The sequence below is a fragment of the Lampetra fluviatilis genome, chromosome 58 (assembly GCF_964198595.1).
Source record: "Lampetra fluviatilis chromosome 58, kcLamFluv1.1, whole genome shotgun sequence".
NCBI lineage: Eukaryota > Metazoa > Chordata > Hyperoartia > Petromyzontiformes > Petromyzontidae > Lampetra > Lampetra fluviatilis.
This window is the reverse complement of record NC_136332.1, coordinates 8,465,554-8,485,177: the sequence shown is the minus strand read 5'-3', so window position 1 is coordinate 8,485,177 and position 19,624 is coordinate 8,465,554. Positions and strand designations below refer to the sequence as shown.

Genomic DNA, 19,624 nt, shown 5'->3' with positions numbered 1-19,624 from the left:
TGATGTGAAGATTGTCGCCTCAATCTTGATGTGAAGATTGTTGCCTCAATCTTGATGTGAAGATTGTCGCCTCAATCTTGATGTGAAGATTGTCGCCTCAATCTTGATGTGAAGATTGTCGCCTCAATCTTGATGTGAAGATTGTCGCCTCAATCTTGATGTGAAGATTGTCGCCTCAATCTTGATGTGAAGATTGTTGCCTCAATCTTGATGTGAAGATTGTCGCCTCAATCTTGATGTGAAGATTGTCACCTCAATCTTGATGTGAAGATTGCCGCCTCAATCTTAATGTGAAGATTGTCGCCTCAATCTTGATGTGAAGATTGTCGCCTCAATCTTGATGTGAAGATTGTCGCCTCCCTACTCAGTGGGTGACCTCTAAGGGAGACTGACAAAGCGCTGCCTCACCTGCAGGGGGCGCAGTCGCCTACCGGTAAATCGGGACGCAACTCTCAGGCGATGATGTTGCAATCACCAAAGAGGAACTTGAAACTTGAGCCACTGTTCTGGAACTTCGGTCATGTTCTGTTCTTTGGTGCAGCAGCAGCGACGGGCCGTGAGCTTGTGTTGAGTTTCGATTTAAATCTTTCGTAACTGCAGGGATTCATCTTCTTGGTTCTTTCGGTAAAGTCACGTAGAAGGGAAGTAATAAAATAATAAAAATAAAACAATAAAATAATTATCACGACGTTTCGGCCACAACGCAAGCAGCCGTCCTCACCTGAGGACTTCCCTTCTACGTGACTTTATCTTGTGTTGAGTGTTCACGAGTCAAGCGGAGAGACGGCGCGGATTGTCACCATGAGGATGAGGAGGAAAGGCGACTTGGACAGCTGCTGTCGGATCGCGTGTCTCCTGCTGGCCCAGGTGAGACCTCGTCGTCGTCGTCGTGTGAGGAGGGTGGAGATGTGGCCAGGCCAAAGCCCGTTGCGTTCAGATACAGGGAGCCCGTGTGGGTCTCTCTTGGCGACGTTAAATCTGTGGCGATGTCCAGCAGAGTGAAGTACTGTGTATATATATCACTGCGTTGAGGTTAGAGTCGGTGTGTGTGTTTAACTTCATCACACGGAGGCTTTCGCGACCAGTATGTGTATTTACGCGATCTAACCCATGCAACATTTATTATGAATACTGTGTGTTGAACTTCTTTCGCACCGTACGTAGCCCATCGTGCTCACGGGATATGTGGGCACGGTAATTTACGAGTCATTTTAAAAAGAGGTTCTGGTAGGAGATCGGGTTTGTGCCCGAATGAATGAGATAGAAGAAGCTAAGCAGGGTTGAGCCTGCGTAGGATGGGGCGACCTCGTACCAGGTGGTATAGGCTGCGTGGTAGGAGGGCCGTGCTGCTGCTGCCCTCTCTATTGACCGGCGTGGTGAAGTATGGCTACATATCCCCGGGTGGCCAGCAAGGCTGGGGCAGGCCCAGCTAACAACAGTTGCAGTGAAAGTGTCTTGGCTCTCCCACACACAACCAGTTAGTGCCGCACTAGTATACTACACTATACACTAGTGTACTACACTATACACTACACTAGTGTGCGGGGGGGGTTCCAAATCAATACTATGCCCGTGCATTATGCAGGATTAGCAGCATCAAAGGGGGGGGGGGAAGGGGGGGAGCATTAACAAAGGAAAGGAATGTTAATAGTATGTACCTGTAGTTACTAAACAACCACGTAAAAAACTACAGTATAAACTGCATGACAAACTAAAGTATAAACTACATAGCATCATCAGTAAACTTACTATACTCTACAATAAGCTGAGTTACTAACAGTAAGTAATACATGAAAAATTCTACGTTGTAAAAAATTATATAATATGCTTCCATCTAAACTTTATTCTCTTACATCACACGCGTCTATACCGTACTATATACTTCCATAGGCAAAACCAACATTAAATTACATACTGTATTGCTATAAACCACCCTATACCTTATACATTTTTAATATAACACTATGTATTATTCTACCCACCCTAATGTGTATCAAAATGGTTTATTACGTCCTTCCAGTGATTGCTAAGCCAGAATCCATCTTCTCGGTTAAAATTGTCTCTGTGTTTGTAAATGTGGATCGCCTCATGTACGAATCTCTCATGATAGCCAGATGGCTTGCAGAGAACCTCTGTCTTGGAGAAGTCAATGTCATGTGAGCCCACTGAGTTGTAACAGTGATCTGCCACGGCTGAGGTGTTTGTCCTACAGTGTTTCAGGTCAGCTTTATGTTCACGGATGCGGTCCGAGACATGTCGTTTGGTTTCCCCAATGTAACTGCTACCACAGAGGCAACTTAGTTTGTAGACACCAGGGTACTGTATGTCTGGAACCACATCTTTTACAGACGGTACCAGATCACGGATTTTATGTACTGTGTTGAATCGGACCTGGATCTTGTGTTTAATCAGGATTTTGGAGATCTTTTTTGTGACCCCAGCAATGTAGGGTAAGGTGATGGTCTTGAAAGGCCATCACCTTACCCTACATTGCTGGGGTCACAAAAAAGATCTCCAAAATCCTGATTAAACACAAGATCCAGGTCCGATTCAACACAGTACATAAAATCCGTGATCTGGTACCGTCTGTAAAAGATGTGGTTCCAGACATACAGTACCCTGGTGTCTACAAACTAAGTTGCCTCTGTGGTAGCAGTTACATTGGGGAAACCAAACGACATGTCTCGGACCGCATCCGTGAACATAAAGCTGACCTGAAACACTGTAGGACAAACACCTCAGCCGTGGCAGATCACTGTTACAACTCAGTGGGCTCACATGACATTGACTTCTCCAAGACAGAGGTTCTCTGCAAGCCATCTGGCTATCATGAGAGATTCGTACATGAGGCGATCCACATTTACAAACACAGAGACAATTTTAACCGAGAAGATGGATTCTGGCTTAGCAATCACTGGAAGGACGTAATAAACCATTTTGATACACATTAGGGTGGGTAGAATAATACATAGTGTTATATTAAAAATGTATAAGGTATAGGGTGGTTTATAGCAATACAGTATGTAATTTAATGTTGGTTTTGCCTATGGAAGTATATAGTACGGTATAGACGCGTGTGATGTAAGAGAATAAAGTTTAGATGGAAGCATATTATATAATTTTTTACAACGTAGAATTTTTCATGTATTACTTACTGTTAGTAACTCAGCTTATTGTAGAGTATAGTATGTTTACTGATGATGCTATGTAGTTTATACTTTAGTTTGTCATGCAGTTTATACTGTAGTTTTTTACGTGGTTGTTTAGTAACTACAGGTACATACTATTAACATTCCTTTCCTTTGTTAATGCTCCCCCCCTTCCCCCCCCCCCCCTTTGATGCTGCTAATCCTGCATAATGCACGGGCATAGTATTGATTTGGAACCCCCCCCGCCCACCTCCTACGCATTTTCCATATGCTGAATTCCTCTTGATATGCAAATTATTTTGTTTAGGCGCTCTTCTTCCCACCTCCCCCCCCTCTAACCCAGCTTAAATATACGCTCCAAGCTTGGGGTGTTTCATTCTTCGCCTGAGGATGGCTGCTTGCGTTGTGGCCGAAACGTCGTGAGAATTGTTTTATTATGTTTTATTTTTATTATTTTATTACTTCCCTTCTACGTGACTTTACCGAAAGAACCAAGAAGATGAATCCCTGCAGTCACGAAAGCTTTAAATCGAAACTACACTAGTGCTGCACTACACTATACACTACACTATACACTAGTGTACGACACTATACACTAGTGCTGTACTAGTATTCTACACTATACACTACACTATACACTAGTGTACTACACTATACACTACACTAGTGCTGCACTACACTATACACTACACTATACACTAGTGTACGACACTATACACTAGTGCTGTACTAGTATTCTACACTATACACTACACTATACACTAGTGTACTACACTATACACTACACTAGTGCTGCACTACACTATACACTACACTATACACTAGTGTACGACACTATACACTACACTATACACTAGTGTACTACACTATACACTACACTAGTGCTGCACTACACTATACACTACACTATACACTAGTGTACGACACTATACACTACACTATACACTAGTGTACTACACTATACACTACACTAGTGCTGCACTACACTATACACTACACTATACACTAGTGTACGACACTATACACTAGTGCTGTACTAGTATTCTACACTATACACTACACTATACACTAGTGTACTACACTATACACTACACTAGTGCTGCACTACACTATACACTACACTATACACTAGTGTACGACACTATACACTAGTGCTGTACTAGTATTCTACACTACATTTTACACTAGTGTACTATACACTACACACTACACTACACTATACACTAGTGTACTACACTATACACTACACTATACATTAGTGTACTACACTATACACTACACTATACACTACAATATACACTACACGAGTGCTGCACTAGTGGCGAATTGGCCACGTTCTGTTTACGTGACAACCCTTACTAGTTGGCTGTGTCATTTGTGGCGGGTTTAACGACTCATTTATATATTTACGCGATTTAACACAAACCGCCTCCATTACGGATGCATATTGGTCGCGACATCCTTCGTGCTAAGTTGCGGTGATATCCGAAGTGACACTGGGAGGTGAAGTATGGTCAAACACCGGAGCCTGGGGGCCCACATGGCGACACGGGGTCCCGTTTGTGTCAACGCGTCGCACGCTTTGTCATGCGGCCACTTTCATCAACGTTTCTATAACAACAAATCAAATAATCTCCTCCGTGAGATTCGTTATCGTTCAAATTAACCTACTGATCATATCTTGAATTAAAACTAATGATGTTATATTTCTTCTGCGTGAATCCCAATTGAGTAATTTTCAGAAAACTTTTAAAGTTGGACCCTGACCTCGACACACAATGGCTTCTCTCTGGTCTTTGCACTGTTAAGTGAATGATGCCCTTTCATGCCATGCTCGTTATGGTCGGCTCACCACTCCTCCACCACACCCCACTTTCAGAATGTTTAATAATAATCAGTTTAACTTCATTGCCTCAGGCTCATGAGCCTTCCTTACGGGGTTCAGTGTGAATGCACTCGGCTCACAGGGCCAGACAAGACTCGTGTTGTTTTTGTTTTATGAATGGATGTTATCTAATCAGGTGAAAAATATTGATATGCACAGCCTCTTTTGATATGTTGCCTCTTGAGCATCTGTATTTTATCAGAAGAAACCATTACAAATAACAAAAGCCTGACGTTATCCAGTACAGATAACAAAGTGGTTAATACATTGTAATAACAATAGTCCAAACTATGTTTAATGTCGGTTTTGACGACCAACATTTTCTATAAGAGTTTTTTTGGGTGTGATCACGTAAATATACTCTCCTACACACCGGTGTGCTGAACTAGTAAGTCATTGGCATGTTTAGTTTTCGTGACAAACCTTACTAGTTGGCTGTGTCAGTTGTGTCGGGTTTAACGACACATTTATATTTACGAGATCTCACCAAAAAAATACTCTGTTATAGTCCCAAATTATGTTTACCTCTCGTGGAAAATGATCAAGGTGATTGATTAGCAGTTCCTGACTATCTGTCAGCCGTAATCTTTAACCAGCGTCGATGGTTTGTGCAGCAGCACGTCTGTTGGGCTACAAGGAAGATCCCTCGTTTGTTGGGCAGCTTAAATGCACATTCTTGAAACAAAATGGTGGCTATTGGGGCTTCTTAAGATGGAGGGCGAGTGAACTCACTCCGCTTGAAGGGATATTTAGAGCTCTCGTTTCACACAAGTAGAGACAAAGTTAAGGTTTTTTTTAATTTAAACGCCTGGGCTCCCTGCCAGCGGTCCCAATGAAATGAGTTGCGGTCCCAGCCGGTGATCTAAATGAGGGAGGCTGGCCACAAAAGTAAAACGCCACTGGAGATGCCAGTAAACATTCCACTTTCTACTCTTTTAAATACCCTCTAATATTCCCCTAACGCAGCTAACCAACAAACGTGTCATAGTTTGAGCAGGTAGAGGGCATCACAGTCTACTTGAAGAGCATCCACAATGAAGCCAATTTACCATGAGCCAGTTCTATTTCCATCAGCCGAGCTGAGCAGGTAGTGTGCCGAGTTAGCTCATCACGATTTTCATAGACAAGATAATAAATAACGTAAATAATTTGTCTATTATCGCTAAATTTACTTGTAAGCTTGAACTTTTAAGCCAGCACAAACCGAGCAACTGGTGTGTGTCTGTGTATGTAACGAGGCTCACGGTCCCAGCTCATCTCTCGTGTGAGCCTGGAGCACCGTGCGGAGCCTGGTGCTGACAGGGTCACTGGGACCGTGAAGATCGTTAACGTGGGGAATGGAGCCCATGGCTCCACGGTGCAAGCCGTACCACGGTTTCCCAGCTCTACTGTTGATGATGCTGGTGATGATGATGATCACAATTATGCTACTGGTGCTGTTAGTGCTTGTGATTACACTGTGTATATTAATCTTAGATGGTAGTGGTCATAGAGTTGGTGGTGTGATGCTAGACATGACATTAATGCTCATATGCCCAAGTCCCATTACTTCTTTTCAAGAGTGTTCTGTGAGTAAGGTTCACCATTTTTAGTTGAAATGCCAATCCTAAAACCTTGATTCAAGCAATACAATTGTCCAGTCAATGATACCGTCATGTACATTATAAGCCAAACCTTATTTCTGTATTTTAAGTAAATGTGTGTATGCGTATATGACCAGATTTATTTGAATTGATTTACACCGGGTACAAGTTCGGGATGCGTCTTACTCTGTGGAGCGTCTTATAATGTAGAGAATTTGGTATGAAAAAGCAGTGCCTTGGTCCAATAAATACAACTATATTAATGTCTTTGTATTTTATCGATAGGCTCTTCTTGCCACCGCAATCGAAGGCCCAGCTGTGAATTCAGAATGTGCCAAAGGATCCTACAGATCGGAGATTGGTCACTGCTGCCTGTTGTGTCGAGCAGGTATGTATGAAAACACACACACTTAGTCACCCAACACACAGGACTGGCACTACTGCCACTGAAGATCAAGATCAAGGAAAGCATTCTCACGTGACCTTGTCTCAAACCTTAACCCTGAGTCCTAAACTCTAATTCCTAATCCCAACCCTAACCCCATGGCCAAACCCCAAAATATTACCATACAAAAATAAGGAATCTGGGCATGCATGGCTTAAAATGAATTAATTAGGAATATAGGTTAAAGGGAAAATTGTATGTTGAACTTCTTTTGCACCGTACGTCGCCAACCGTGCTAATCGGAGGTGTGATTGGCAAATGTGACAAACTGGCTGGCAGCAGTGATGCAGCGATAGACCACTGCAGCGGTTTTTTTTTTTATTCATCAGTGCAATATGGTCACCAATATTCACAACTACAATGTCTGCAGACTGTGAAAACTGAACACCTGAACCCTAAAAAACATCACTTAATTAATAAAGAACAAAAACTTCATCACATATCTCACAATGAAAGCACTGAGAGAAATTGCTCTTCACAGGGGTGCATTGCTGCTTTGTTCCCCTGTACCTCTCAGGGTCACACAAGACAATGGACTGTGCATCGGAGGGCCAGAATGCCATGTGTGAAGTTTGCCCTCATGACCAGTACATGGACCAAGACAATAATGCCCCGCGTTGTGAAAATTGCAGCCGCTGCAGAGAAGGTAAGGTAATGAATGTTAATTATAATGTTGGCTATGGCCAGAATTTTGCTTTGCGTCGCTATGTAATTAAGATGCCTATGCCCACATCACCAAAATGCAGCCAGTCGTGAAGAATGAACAGGTTTGAGCCTAGACGGTACTTGGATGAGTGACCATCATGCATAAAACAATTTGTAGCCTACTGCTGAGCTATGTTCTCAACAGAGACCAGTACAGCAAAATCAATTGTTGCCCAGTACTCTGCTCCAATGTCTGCGTTCCCTGCTTTCACCTACTCGCACTGACCAGCATGGTGAAGTAATGTCAAATAACTCCACCACGATCCACATGGTGGCAGGGTGTGAACTCCCTCGCCTGATATACTGGAGGTCGTGGGTTTCAATCCCGACCCTGACGCCTGTTTATTTGGAGTTGGCATGTTCTCCCCGTGGTTGTGTGGATTTTTCCCTGGGTCCTCCGGTTTTTCTTTCCTTTAGAAACATGCGTCTAGAGTATTTGGCTGCTATAAATTTCCACGTGATAAGCCACTTCATTGAGCTCTCATTTGTTGGCAGCTTGCTTCTGAAAAAGAGCTATGTAGCTCAGTGGGCCTGACCTGGTTAAATTCAAATAGTTAAATAGTTTAGCTTAAAACATGTTTGTGCAAACACACTGACCGCCAGGATTTTGACCTGTCAGCGAATTAATTTTGTCATCGAATTAATCATTTTCATTCACACAAATGCCAATCTCTCTGATTCGACATGCAGATGAGGAAGCTGTTGTGAACTGCTCTGTGGCCCAGGACACCAAATGTGATTGCAAAGATGGACTCAAGAGAGACCCCACCTCAGATACTTGTGTCCCGATTGGAGGTAAGTTTACGAGTTGTTCACGCCTATTATAAATATTTGAATAGCATTGTCCGTCACTGTCACCCACAGTGGTGAATTGTTTCCACTGGGTCTTAGATTAAAAAAGAATTGGACACACTCCCTCAGGTTACCCAAACATCCCTCTGGGTAACAGAGGCGTTGCTGTACTTGTTAAATTGCTACATTTAAGTGATATTTGTATGTCATCAACACCCACTAACGTTTAATTCACACTTGGTAACTATTGCCTAGACATTTACACTTCAATATCACTAGAGTACAATAAGCCCAAGTAATTTTCAGTCGCCATGATGCAGAGGTGGAAGTCTGAGGTTCACTAGATGCCAAAGACGGAAGAGTTCTTCCTGGTGGGTTTTATTTGCTAAATAAATGTTAAATAAATGCGATGCAATAACAGACGGAGTGCATCTAGTGGAGCACGTGGCATCATAGTCAATGAGTTCACATTCCATACAACAGACAAGGACATCACTTCAGATGTCCTAGAGCACACAAACGCACATCAATTGTACCCTCTAGCATGTACTAACATTGTACGGGATAGCATCTTAAGTAAAACCTCATGTTAACAAGCGTTGATTGCATTTTCCAAACACGATTAGCACAGTGCTTTGACCCATAACCGACCACACACAGCTTAATTCGTGCACAAACATTGTTCTGGTTGGAGATTTCGTTTTTTCAAAATATTTGTTGACATACTTTGATTGACTGTCTCCAAATGTTGGCTTATTTGAATCTGGCTGGGGGAGGCTTTACTCTGCCGCAATGTGAAAGTTAAATGTTGGAAATGTAAAAGTCTTTTCAGTTTACAAGGGAAGCTCTTTTGGGCGATGTTTAAAAATTAAGTGTTGTGTTTTCAACAATGTTTTAATGATGATGAATCTTCATAGAGAGTTCATTGCTTTTGTGCACCTGGATCATGTATTTTGAACTTCTTTTACACCGTACGTAGCTAACCATGCTAATTGGAGGTGTGGGGGAAGGACAAAAATGGTAATGTAAGGTGCATTTGAATTGTATCTGCGCATGAGATGAGTTTCATGAAATGACTTTGTACTGATTATTTTGTTTTTCATATTCTCAGTTAATTGGCTTTCTATCATTTTTGGGATTATCGTGATCATTCTGGTGTTCACCATTCTGGCGCTCATCGCTTTCAAGCGGAAATTATTTCCCGGTGAGTGTATAAGATGACGCGAATAAAATAAGATGTCTGGATACTAATTTATTGTTTTATATAATGTATATTGAAGCTTACTTTACAGGTACTAAACTAGAAAAACTCACAAGCATGGCTCGTGCGGATGTAAAGCTACCAATGTCCTGCTTTATCTGCCCTGGTCCCAGTCTCAGTTATCCCAAAGCATCTGAGAAAATGCGACTTTGTTCCAATTTAAAATATGTTGGCCTCGCGATCAACTCGTGGTACAGCAGAGACTCCAATAATCTGCGTCGAGATGGGGAGACCTCCCCACGAATCCCCTCGCCTACGGCGCACCGCGGAGGTTCTTTTGCGGATTGACGGAGGAATCGGCCGCACGACCCCGTTAGCCCAAAGTGTAGCACATCTGCTAGATGGCTCAATGTTTTAGGTTTTTATTTATTTATTTCATATTTTGGAGACCTTTAAAAAATATATATATGAATAGTTCTAGATTTGAAGCTTTCGTGACTGCAAGGATTCATACTCTTAGTTCTTTCGGTAAAATCACGTAGGTAAAAAATGAAATTAAAATTTATCAAAATAAAACAATAAAAATAAAAAATCACGACGTTTCGGAGGCAACACAAGTATCCGTCATCAGGAGACAAGAAGATGAATCCCTGCAGTCACGAAAGCTTTAAATCGAAAGGTACAACTCAGTTTGTAAACACCGGGGTACTGTAAGTCAGGAATGACATCCTTTACGGATGGGATCAGATCAAGGATTTTGTGTACTGTATTGAATCGGACCTGGATCTTGTGTTTGTTTAGAATTTTGGAAATAGTTTTGGTAACGCCTGCTATGTATGGCAACGTGATGATTTGATCGGAGTCTCAGGGGGTTGTTTCTGCATGGTGGGAGAAACAGCTTGGCGGATAGCACGATCCAAGTATCCGTTCATCTTGAGGGCCAATTCACTGGCCAGGTGGTGTTGGTCAGAGATGCAGTGGGCCCTATGGTATAGTGTTTTGATGAGGGAATTCTTTTGAGCCGGGTGGTGGTGGGAATCAGGCTTCCAAGTAGGAATCTGTGTGGGTGACCTTCCTGTTAACAGAATGTCCCAAAGAGCTATTGGGCCTCCTCTCAAACAGAACATCCAAGAATGGTAGCTTGCCATCCTTCTCCACTTCCATGGTAAATTTGATGGATGGGTGTCTGGAATTGATGTGGTCGAGGAATTGGTTCAATGCTGGGAGGCCATGTGGCCAAATGACGAAAGTGTCATCCACATATCTCTTCCACAGGGAAGGACGCAGGGTGGATGTCTGGATGGCATCTGTTTCAAATTTCTCCATGAACACATTGGGTATCACTGGTGACAAGGGGGAACCCATAGGGGTACCCTCATTTTGTTTGTAGAAGGTACCATTCCAGGTGAAGTACGTGTTGGTGAGGCAGTGCCTAACCAGCGCAGGGACATCCGGGTTCAGTCCATGTTGGACTAAGTCTTCAATTATTGTTATGGTGTCAGGCACTGGAACCTTGGTGAACAGAGAAAACCACATCAAAGCTGACAAGAACATTGTCAGAAGACAGTACAATGTCCTTGACCATAGAGACAACGTGGGTTGAGTTAAGTACTGCTGAGGTGGTCTTGCCAGTGAAGGGAAGCAGAGTATCCGATAAAAAAACGGGCCAGTTTGTAGGTAGGTGAGTTGATCGTGGACACGATGGGCCGTAGTGGGGTACTTCTTTATGGATCTATGGAAGACCATAGAATCTGGGAGGTCTTGCAGCCGAGGGTTTTAGGGAGGGCCGTTTGATTGGTTCGATTAGGGAAGTCGAACTAGTGATTAACTTGTTGGTTTTGTATATATTTGCATTGTCTTTGAAACTGGTTGACCTACCCCAGAGACAGCCTTCTTTTGGGCCTAGTCTCATCAGTGTCAGATCAGAGAACGCCAAAAGGTGAACAGCACAAGGACAATGCACTATCAGGGCATTTATGGCTCAGGGTGAGCAGCACATCTGAACACCTGTTTTATAGAGCAGATAGGGAGATGTAAGGGAGAGAGAGGAGGGCATTAACAAAGGAAGATAGAGGAGAGAGTGAGAGAAGGGTGGCGAGGAAGGGAGATGGAGGAGGGAGGTGAGGGCGGGAGCTGGAGCACGGATAAAGAGATGGAGAGGAGAGGGCTGGGGAGAGAGTGAAAGGCCATGACACGGAGAGGAAAGAGATGAAGCACAACGGAAAGAGGAGAGCGAGAGAAAGCGGCAAGCGGTGGGAAAGAGCATTAGGGAGAGGCAAGAGGGGACTGAGACGGGGAATTGAGAGTTGGGAATAAGGAGAGCGAGGGTGAGAGGTGAGAGAGAAACAAGAAGAGGAATAGTGAGGGAAGTGGGAGAGAGATAGAGGAGGGAGGAGAGCACTACAGAGGGAGGGAGCGGTAGAAGAGGGGACAGAGAAACATAAAAACAGACAAGGCGAGAAATTGAGATCAATTGGGATATACAGAACAGAGAAGATGAGAAAGGTGAAGAGCGACAGGGCTCTCTGTATTCAATAAAAGTTTTGCTGGCTGGCTGACTAGGAGGGACAGACAGACAATCGCCTTTAAAGGACGTGCAGGTTGCAAGTGTGATTTTTTTCAATAAATAAGGAATAGCTGCCTTTAGATTTGATTAGAGTATTAATGATCTCATCATGGTACTTTATTTACAGAACACTGGACTAAAGAGGCTGAAGAAAAATGGAAATTGATTAAGATCAAAGTTCAAGTAAGTGAGGTGGCCCAGGGACTCGTAATGGATATGTCTGAGCATTGTTCTAATACTTTTGTGATCTTGAATTGTATCCATTAGTAGTCATCAGAGATCAGACTCGGTTTGGTGATGTCAAATAATTTAAAGTCAATGTCTCCTGGTCGTTGGATAAGAGAGATCAGAGGTTGCGTGATGTCATCGTCTGGCCCTGATCTGCCACCGGGAGCACAGTTCCACTGTGAATACCTCGGCAGGCTCAGTGCCGGAGTGTGCCTGGGCACGGCGTCAAGGGCTCGGTGAGGACAGTGACACCGGCGTGGGGGTGCCCAGACACGGGTGTGAGAGTCTTTGGTCCTCTGAGTTGTGCTGAAGGCGGGGGGGGTGTGAGTGACCGTTCTCTTTTCTACAATCCACACGGCCACTTGTAAGAAGTGGGGGAGTGTCTCATCTTGCTCTCTTGCTCTCTCTCTCTGCCATCACCCGTGTAGTGTTCCACTTCCTCCTCCTCTCTCTCTCCGCTCATTCCAGTCCTGGCCCACGATCTCCACATCCACTCTGCAGGGCTTCATGTCAAAGTTCACCACTTCAAATGGCCTCTCTCTAGGCCAGCCTGTCGTCCTCTGACCTGGTGCCTCCATATTCATTGCCTTTCTTCTCGCCTCGTGTGACACGTCAGCTGAGTCAAAGTTCAGCTCGTGTCACACGGTTATCCTTCTTTCCTTCTTCCTCGTCTCTTTATTTCTGACCTGACTGAGTATCCAATGGGGAATGGAAACTCCACACCACCACCTGTGTTGTGTAGAGAGTGCATTCGTCATTTACCAACTGGGTATGGGGCGCCTGTCACTTTATTATATAACCCAAGTAAAAGCAATATCGGTCGGCAGACTTACCTGCCTTTAACCTAAGAAAATGTTTGTTAAATATAAAATGAAAACTTAATGTGGACTAGCTTGTGATTCAAACTCAGGAACAAATGAATGCTGTTTACATTGTTTGGATGTGTTTCCTATATGAACCATGTGCAGATAGACCATTATGTGTACATTGTATTCAGTCCTATTGAGAGATTGCTTCTTTATCTCACTTTTAGAGACCAGGAGAGCAAAATACACGGAATCTCATCCAGGACAAAAAGGAAATCCTGACGGCATGGATCGGAATAAATCCATCCCCTATCCTGGAGTACATGGATACACATTCTCTGATCACACGGAAGGTCTACAATGAAGCCAAGAAAGAGCATGGACCAGAATGTGCAAACTACTTGCTGTTGAAATGTATTGCTGCTGGTAACAGCCAATGCCAGAAGCTGCTGGAAGCACTCCTTGATGTGCAGGAAAGCTACCCTCAGATGCAGACATGGCTGATGGGCCTGGGTAAATATTTTGTTTTACATTCGACTGATAATAATTATACATTCTTTACTGTGATGTGTGCTAGCATTTTGGGTCTCTCATTCTGTGCAGAACATTGCATCCTTCTGTCTTCAAATAATAACCTCTGGAAGCCAGACTGTTACACCAGAGTTTTGGGTGTGCCAAAAAACTAAAAATTTCAATCATAAACCCCAAAAATTGCAGGTAAAACACTCTTAACGTGAGAACTAAGTTATGGACAGAAATATTCAGCGTTGTGTGGTCATTCAACTTGAGGATCCAAAGGGGAGATTGCAATGTACAGGTAGTCCCCGAGTTACGATGGTCCGACTTACGATATTTCGATCTTACGATGGCGATAGTGATGCGACAAAATTTAAAATATTTGAAATTTCGCACGGAAGGCAAACGCAGCAGCGTACGAGGTACGATACTGTACGTTGGGACGATACGTTCAATGCATGTTAAAAGTTTTTATAGCAGATAGGATTGTTTCCTGAAAGAAACTTTCTATTAAATTGCAGTTCATATAGGTAGGCTAAGAATTTACCTCTTTTTTTACTTTACATTTTACTGTGCAATACAGTATTGTAATTAATAAATACATACAATATGTAGTTTATACAGTACGGTACTGTAAATTGCTCTGTTTTGCTAAATTATCACCATTCTTTAAGACTCCTGGGTAGGCTATACCATCTTCGACTTAGGAATTTTTTTGATTTACGATGGGGTCGTCGTAACGCATCTTCATTGTAAGTAGAGGACTACCTGTATTTGAACTGTATTTATATTTTATTGTTAAATTGTATTTAAAGTTATCCAAAACTGAGAGCACAGGGTCCCGAGTACCACGTAGTCTGATAAACCAGACAACACACACAGACACACCGTGTCACTAATAAACCAGACAACACACAGATAGACAGACACACCGTGTCACTAATAAATCAGACATTACACACAGACACACTGTGTCACTAATAAACCAGACAACACACACAGACAGACACACTGTGTCACTAATAAACCAGAAAACACACACAGAAACACTGTTTACTAATGAACTAGACAACACACACACACAGACACACACTGTCACTAATAAACCAGACAACACACACACACAGACACACTGTTTCACTAATAAACCAGACAACACACACACACACTGTCACTAATAAACTAGACAACACACACAGACACAATGTCACTAATAAACTAGACAACACACAGACACACTGTCACTAATAAACCAGACACACAGACACAGACAGACACACTGTGTCACTAATAAACCAGACAACACACACACAGACACACTGTCACTAATAAACCAGACAACACACACACAGACACTGTGTCACTAATAAACTAGACAACACACACAGACAGACACACACTGTCACTAATAAACCAGACAACACACACACTGTCACTAATAAACCAGACAACACACACACAGACACACACTGTCACTAATAAACCAGACAACACACACACACAGACACACTATCACTAATAAACTAGGCAACAGACACAGACACACTGTCACTAATAAACTAGACAACACACACAGACACACTGTCACTAATAAATCAGACAACACACAGACACACCGTGTCACCAAGATGCAGAGACATGCGCTATCACGAACACACGCGCACCACCCAACACAAACGTGCACAGTCACACGTTGATAACTTGAACAACTCAATACAAATAAGTGAGTGTGCCCACCACACCTGTAATGCGATCCACGTTATCGCAACAAATTCAACAGCGATGCCCACAGCTGCAACAGCTCTTGCAAAGCAGCATACTTACTCGTGCAACAAGCACGAGTAAATATGCTGCCCACTCCCGACACGAGCATGGTCATAGTGACACGGTGTGTGAGGAGGAATGAACCACAAACGGACAACGGTTGAGAAAAAGCTCCTTGATTCAGAGCCCACGCATCTTTTAACACCCGCGGTGTCAACCTCCGACAGCCTCCCTGTGTACATGGACAACTGCATGACGCTTTCCGCGAGACCCTGGCTACCAAATCCTTGGCCACTGATGGAGAATGTTTATGTGAGCATCCTGCGGTCACATGAAACAATTTGTCCTTCCCCTGCGCCTCCGATTAGCACGGTTGGCTACGTATGGTGTTAAAGAAGTTCAACGTACGTACATAATTGGTCAGATCATTACGTGGCCAAACTCGGTCAATTCTGAATTGTAGTTTTTATATTAGGCACTGCGCATGCGAGACAAGAATATAGCTCCTTTAAAATAATGTCGTGCAACAAACACAGTATTCCCTTATGTGTCGAGAGCTGTCAGCCCTAGATGCATGAAAGTAATCATGTGTGTTCAATTACGCGTTTGTGAAAGGAACTTAATGCACCACAATTTGGATTTATGAAGCATCTGACCACGACCGCACCTCGGGATGATGTACAAACAGGTGAAGCATGCCCATTTGACCAATGCGGTCCATATGGAACTTTTGTCTTAAGCGTTGATTGACTCCATCTGGAACCGTACCACGATTAACGATATCTGTGTTGTGCATTCACTCTCCTCGCCAACCTAAATCCCACAGACACCAAGCGGCTGATTCCAACGTTCGAGGGAATCGTCTGCAAGAAAGTTCGTAGAGCGAAACCTGACCTCAAGCACTGGATCGGTGTGGAGACTCAACCCCTCGTGGCGCATATGAAGAACTCCTTGATGATGCAACAAATCCCTCACAACTTGTCAACATCCTCTGATCTCATTGACTTTGTCATTGATAATGGGGAGGAGTTCTGTCGGGCACTGGTGTCTGCCTTGAAGGATCTGCCAGATCAGTATCCAAATGCCCAGCCTTGGCTGCAACTGTCCCAGAAATGATCTAAAATGCCGCTGTGAGAATTATAAGCTCAAAATCGAATCCCGAATCGAATTAAATATCTAACTTGCAGTCTTCAAGATCCTCCATTCCAACGTTTCCCGGGGTATCTCTATACTCCACGCACTCTCCCACCTCTCTCTCTACTCCACGCACTCTCCCACCTCTCCAATCTCATCTGACCTCACTCCCTTATGTGCATTCTACATCCTAGCAGCTGAGACTTCCATTCTGTCAAAGCCTCCAGTCAACCTTTGTTCAGTGGGAGGTTGCTCTTTATCCTCTGCTGCCCCCAAGGTCTGGAACTGCCTTCCCCCAGCCCGCACACGCCACTGCCTGCCCCTGCTCAGGTCCAGACCCAACACTGCTTTGTTTCCGCATCCTATAGCTGCCTATCAAATAAACATGCTCGCTGTTTCTGTACAGTGCCTTGGGATGCAGGTGCATGAAGGCACTGCATATTGAATGCTCTGGGTTCGAGTCCTATGGATGGGTCTCTCTCCCAAATTGGGTCACAGTGCATCTATCTGAATATTATATTGAGGCAGCGGCACTCGTATAGTAGTCCTAGCAGTCGCTAAGCCATCGATGGGGCTGTGGTTTCAAACGTTCCTGCGGGTGTCACGAGCCATTTCCCCTAGCCAGGCCTCCTGGACAGGCTTCATGTCCACATCATCTACCACGATGATGATCTGAGCGTCAGAGTCCTGGGTTATGTTTCTGAGCTCCCAACTTGGGTTTAATTAAGCGATGGCATCTGGTGTGCCTGATACCATCTGTTTCATCACTAAAGCCTGGGGCCATTTGTGTTTTTAATTCTTAATGTTAATTCTAGATTTGAAGCTTTCGTGACTGCAAGGATTCATACTTTTAGGTCTTTTCGGTAAAGTCACGTAGGTAAAAAATATAAATAATATAAGAAATAATAGAAATAAAATAATAAATCACGACGTTTCGGAGGCAACACAAGCTTTCGTCTTCAGGTGGAACCGTCACAGCACAATTTCTGTATCAAGTAAAGAGAGAAGTCCCAATAGACCCGACCTTGTATATACTGTATGTAGGATGGGCCTCGGGGGATGAGTTATTGTGAGATGGTTAGTACGGCTGCTGCTGCTGGGACTGAGCCTTTGTTATGTAGATGGCAGAAGCAGAAAAGCAAGTCAGGACAAAGCAGCCCCTTGCTATGCTGCTGGGTGGGTAAAACTCAAGGCATGCAACCAGCGTGTGAAAAAATAAGCTAAACATGATAAAAACAAAACTGGCTGTCTATCAGTAAACTGTACGGTAACTAAAGAATAGTACCTGTCAAATAAGATGGTCCAAATATGTGTAGTTAAATCTTTTTTGCATGGTTAATGGGTGATATGTTCCATGTACATTGTCTTAAAAAGTTACTGTAGTGGAATTTTTCCTAAATATATCGTATGTTTATCTAATACGTGTTTTAAGTTAGGTTTATCGGTGCATATTTACTCTATATAACCTTGTTGTACAGTTTGTTCTCCTGTAACGCTGCGTGTTTTCATAATGCAAATTGTATAGAACGCAATTTGCCTGAACGAACCACGTAGCGCGAGTAGGAATAAGCGGTCGTACGGCTGCCTCGGCGTAGCGTCATCGCCACACGAGGCATTGGGATGCTGCTGGATGCTTCTAGATGCTACCCACGCCTCGGTGATTGTTCAGCCTGCATACGCATCTCACGTGTTATCGGCGACCGCTTTATTTATGAAACGCGATTTTCCCATTAAGCGGTGTTCGTCAGGAACGCAACCACTACCGCGTTATAGGAGAGCAGACTATGAAAATATTGGTGCAAAAGTGGCCATGGTGCTGAGAATATCGGTGCCCCTGTGATGAATCTGACTGCTCAGGTTTACTGATGTGATGATCTCAGCTCGGCCACCAACAACTGCCCATGAAAAAAAAACATTACACCAAATTTCATTATGCACTTAATTTGGGAACATTCCAGTTCTGAAAGTTGAAAAGAGAGTTGACGGTCATGCAGTGAACATTACTCTCATGTGGCAGGGCAGATGAGAAAGCGGTATCCCATTCTGTGTAGACCCAGGTCACTTGAAGCGATCTCGAAGGTGGCTCTATGGTATCGGCTTCTTTGCACCTTTCACGAACACAATACGTCGCACTCTGGTGTGAGAGATCAGAATAGACATTTGTGTTCGTCACTTGACAATGTAAGCACAATTGGGATAACATCGAGGGAAAAAGAAAAACTATTTAAAATGTGCCACATTGTAAGTTATATCATTTATTACTAATCGATGATTTATTTCGCGAATGCTGTTACACGTGACTTCCACACGGTTAGAGCAGATACACAAGGAAACAAGCATTAAGTCCGTATTATGTCGACGTTCTTGTCAGTGGACGTCAGCCCACGTGGCCACAGAGCCACGTGACGGCCTCCTCCAACGACCATAGGCAGCGCGCCCGGCACGCAGTGGCGCGCTTCACTCTCTCCAGTGGTGTCCAGTGGTGCTGTGGGCCACGATCCATCCACAATGGGTACTCAGTAAGGTCATTTATAGCCGCGTGGTTTTCACCTGCTTTGAATCTCCACGTCGACGCATTTATATCATTATTCAGCTGTGTGTACTTCTTTGTATTTTTGTACTTTAATAAACTTCCCACAATCCCAGTGTTCACCTGTTCCTGCTCACTGCTGCCAGGCTCTTCACGCACCGTCAAGAAGACTTCTCTTCTCGGGCACACGCCAAAGACAACAATCCCCCATCTCCCCGGTGTCACTGACAGATACTGGAATACAACTGGAAAACAGCAGGAAATACATTACCAAGGGCAGGTGTTGAAGTTGCGTTGGGATAAATTTGCATTCGAATCAG

At 43.6% G+C, this 19,624-nt stretch overlaps 1 protein-coding gene across 2 annotated transcripts; it reads left to right on the top strand.

Moving 5' to 3' along the window:
* The first annotated feature begins 521 nt into the window (after positions 1-521).
* LOC144950496 (uncharacterized) lies at positions 522-19,419 on the top strand. Of its 2 annotated transcripts, none has more exons than XM_078880634.1 (8): positions 522-867; positions 6,903-7,005; positions 7,580-7,708; positions 8,458-8,562; positions 9,671-9,763; positions 12,454-12,509; positions 13,588-13,873; positions 16,467-19,419. In XM_078880634.1, the coding sequence occupies exons 1-8, from the start codon at positions 802-804 to the stop codon at positions 16,754-16,756; spliced, it is 1,128 nt and encodes a 375-aa protein (XP_078736760.1). In that variant the 5' UTR covers positions 522-801; the 3' UTR covers positions 16,757-19,419. The 2 variants fall into 2 exon arrangements, with proteins under 2 accessions (XP_078736760.1, XP_078736759.1); XM_078880633.1 differs by lacking the exon at positions 522-867 and adding an exon at positions 5,124-5,170.
* The last annotated feature ends 205 nt before the right edge of the window (positions 19,420-19,624 follow it).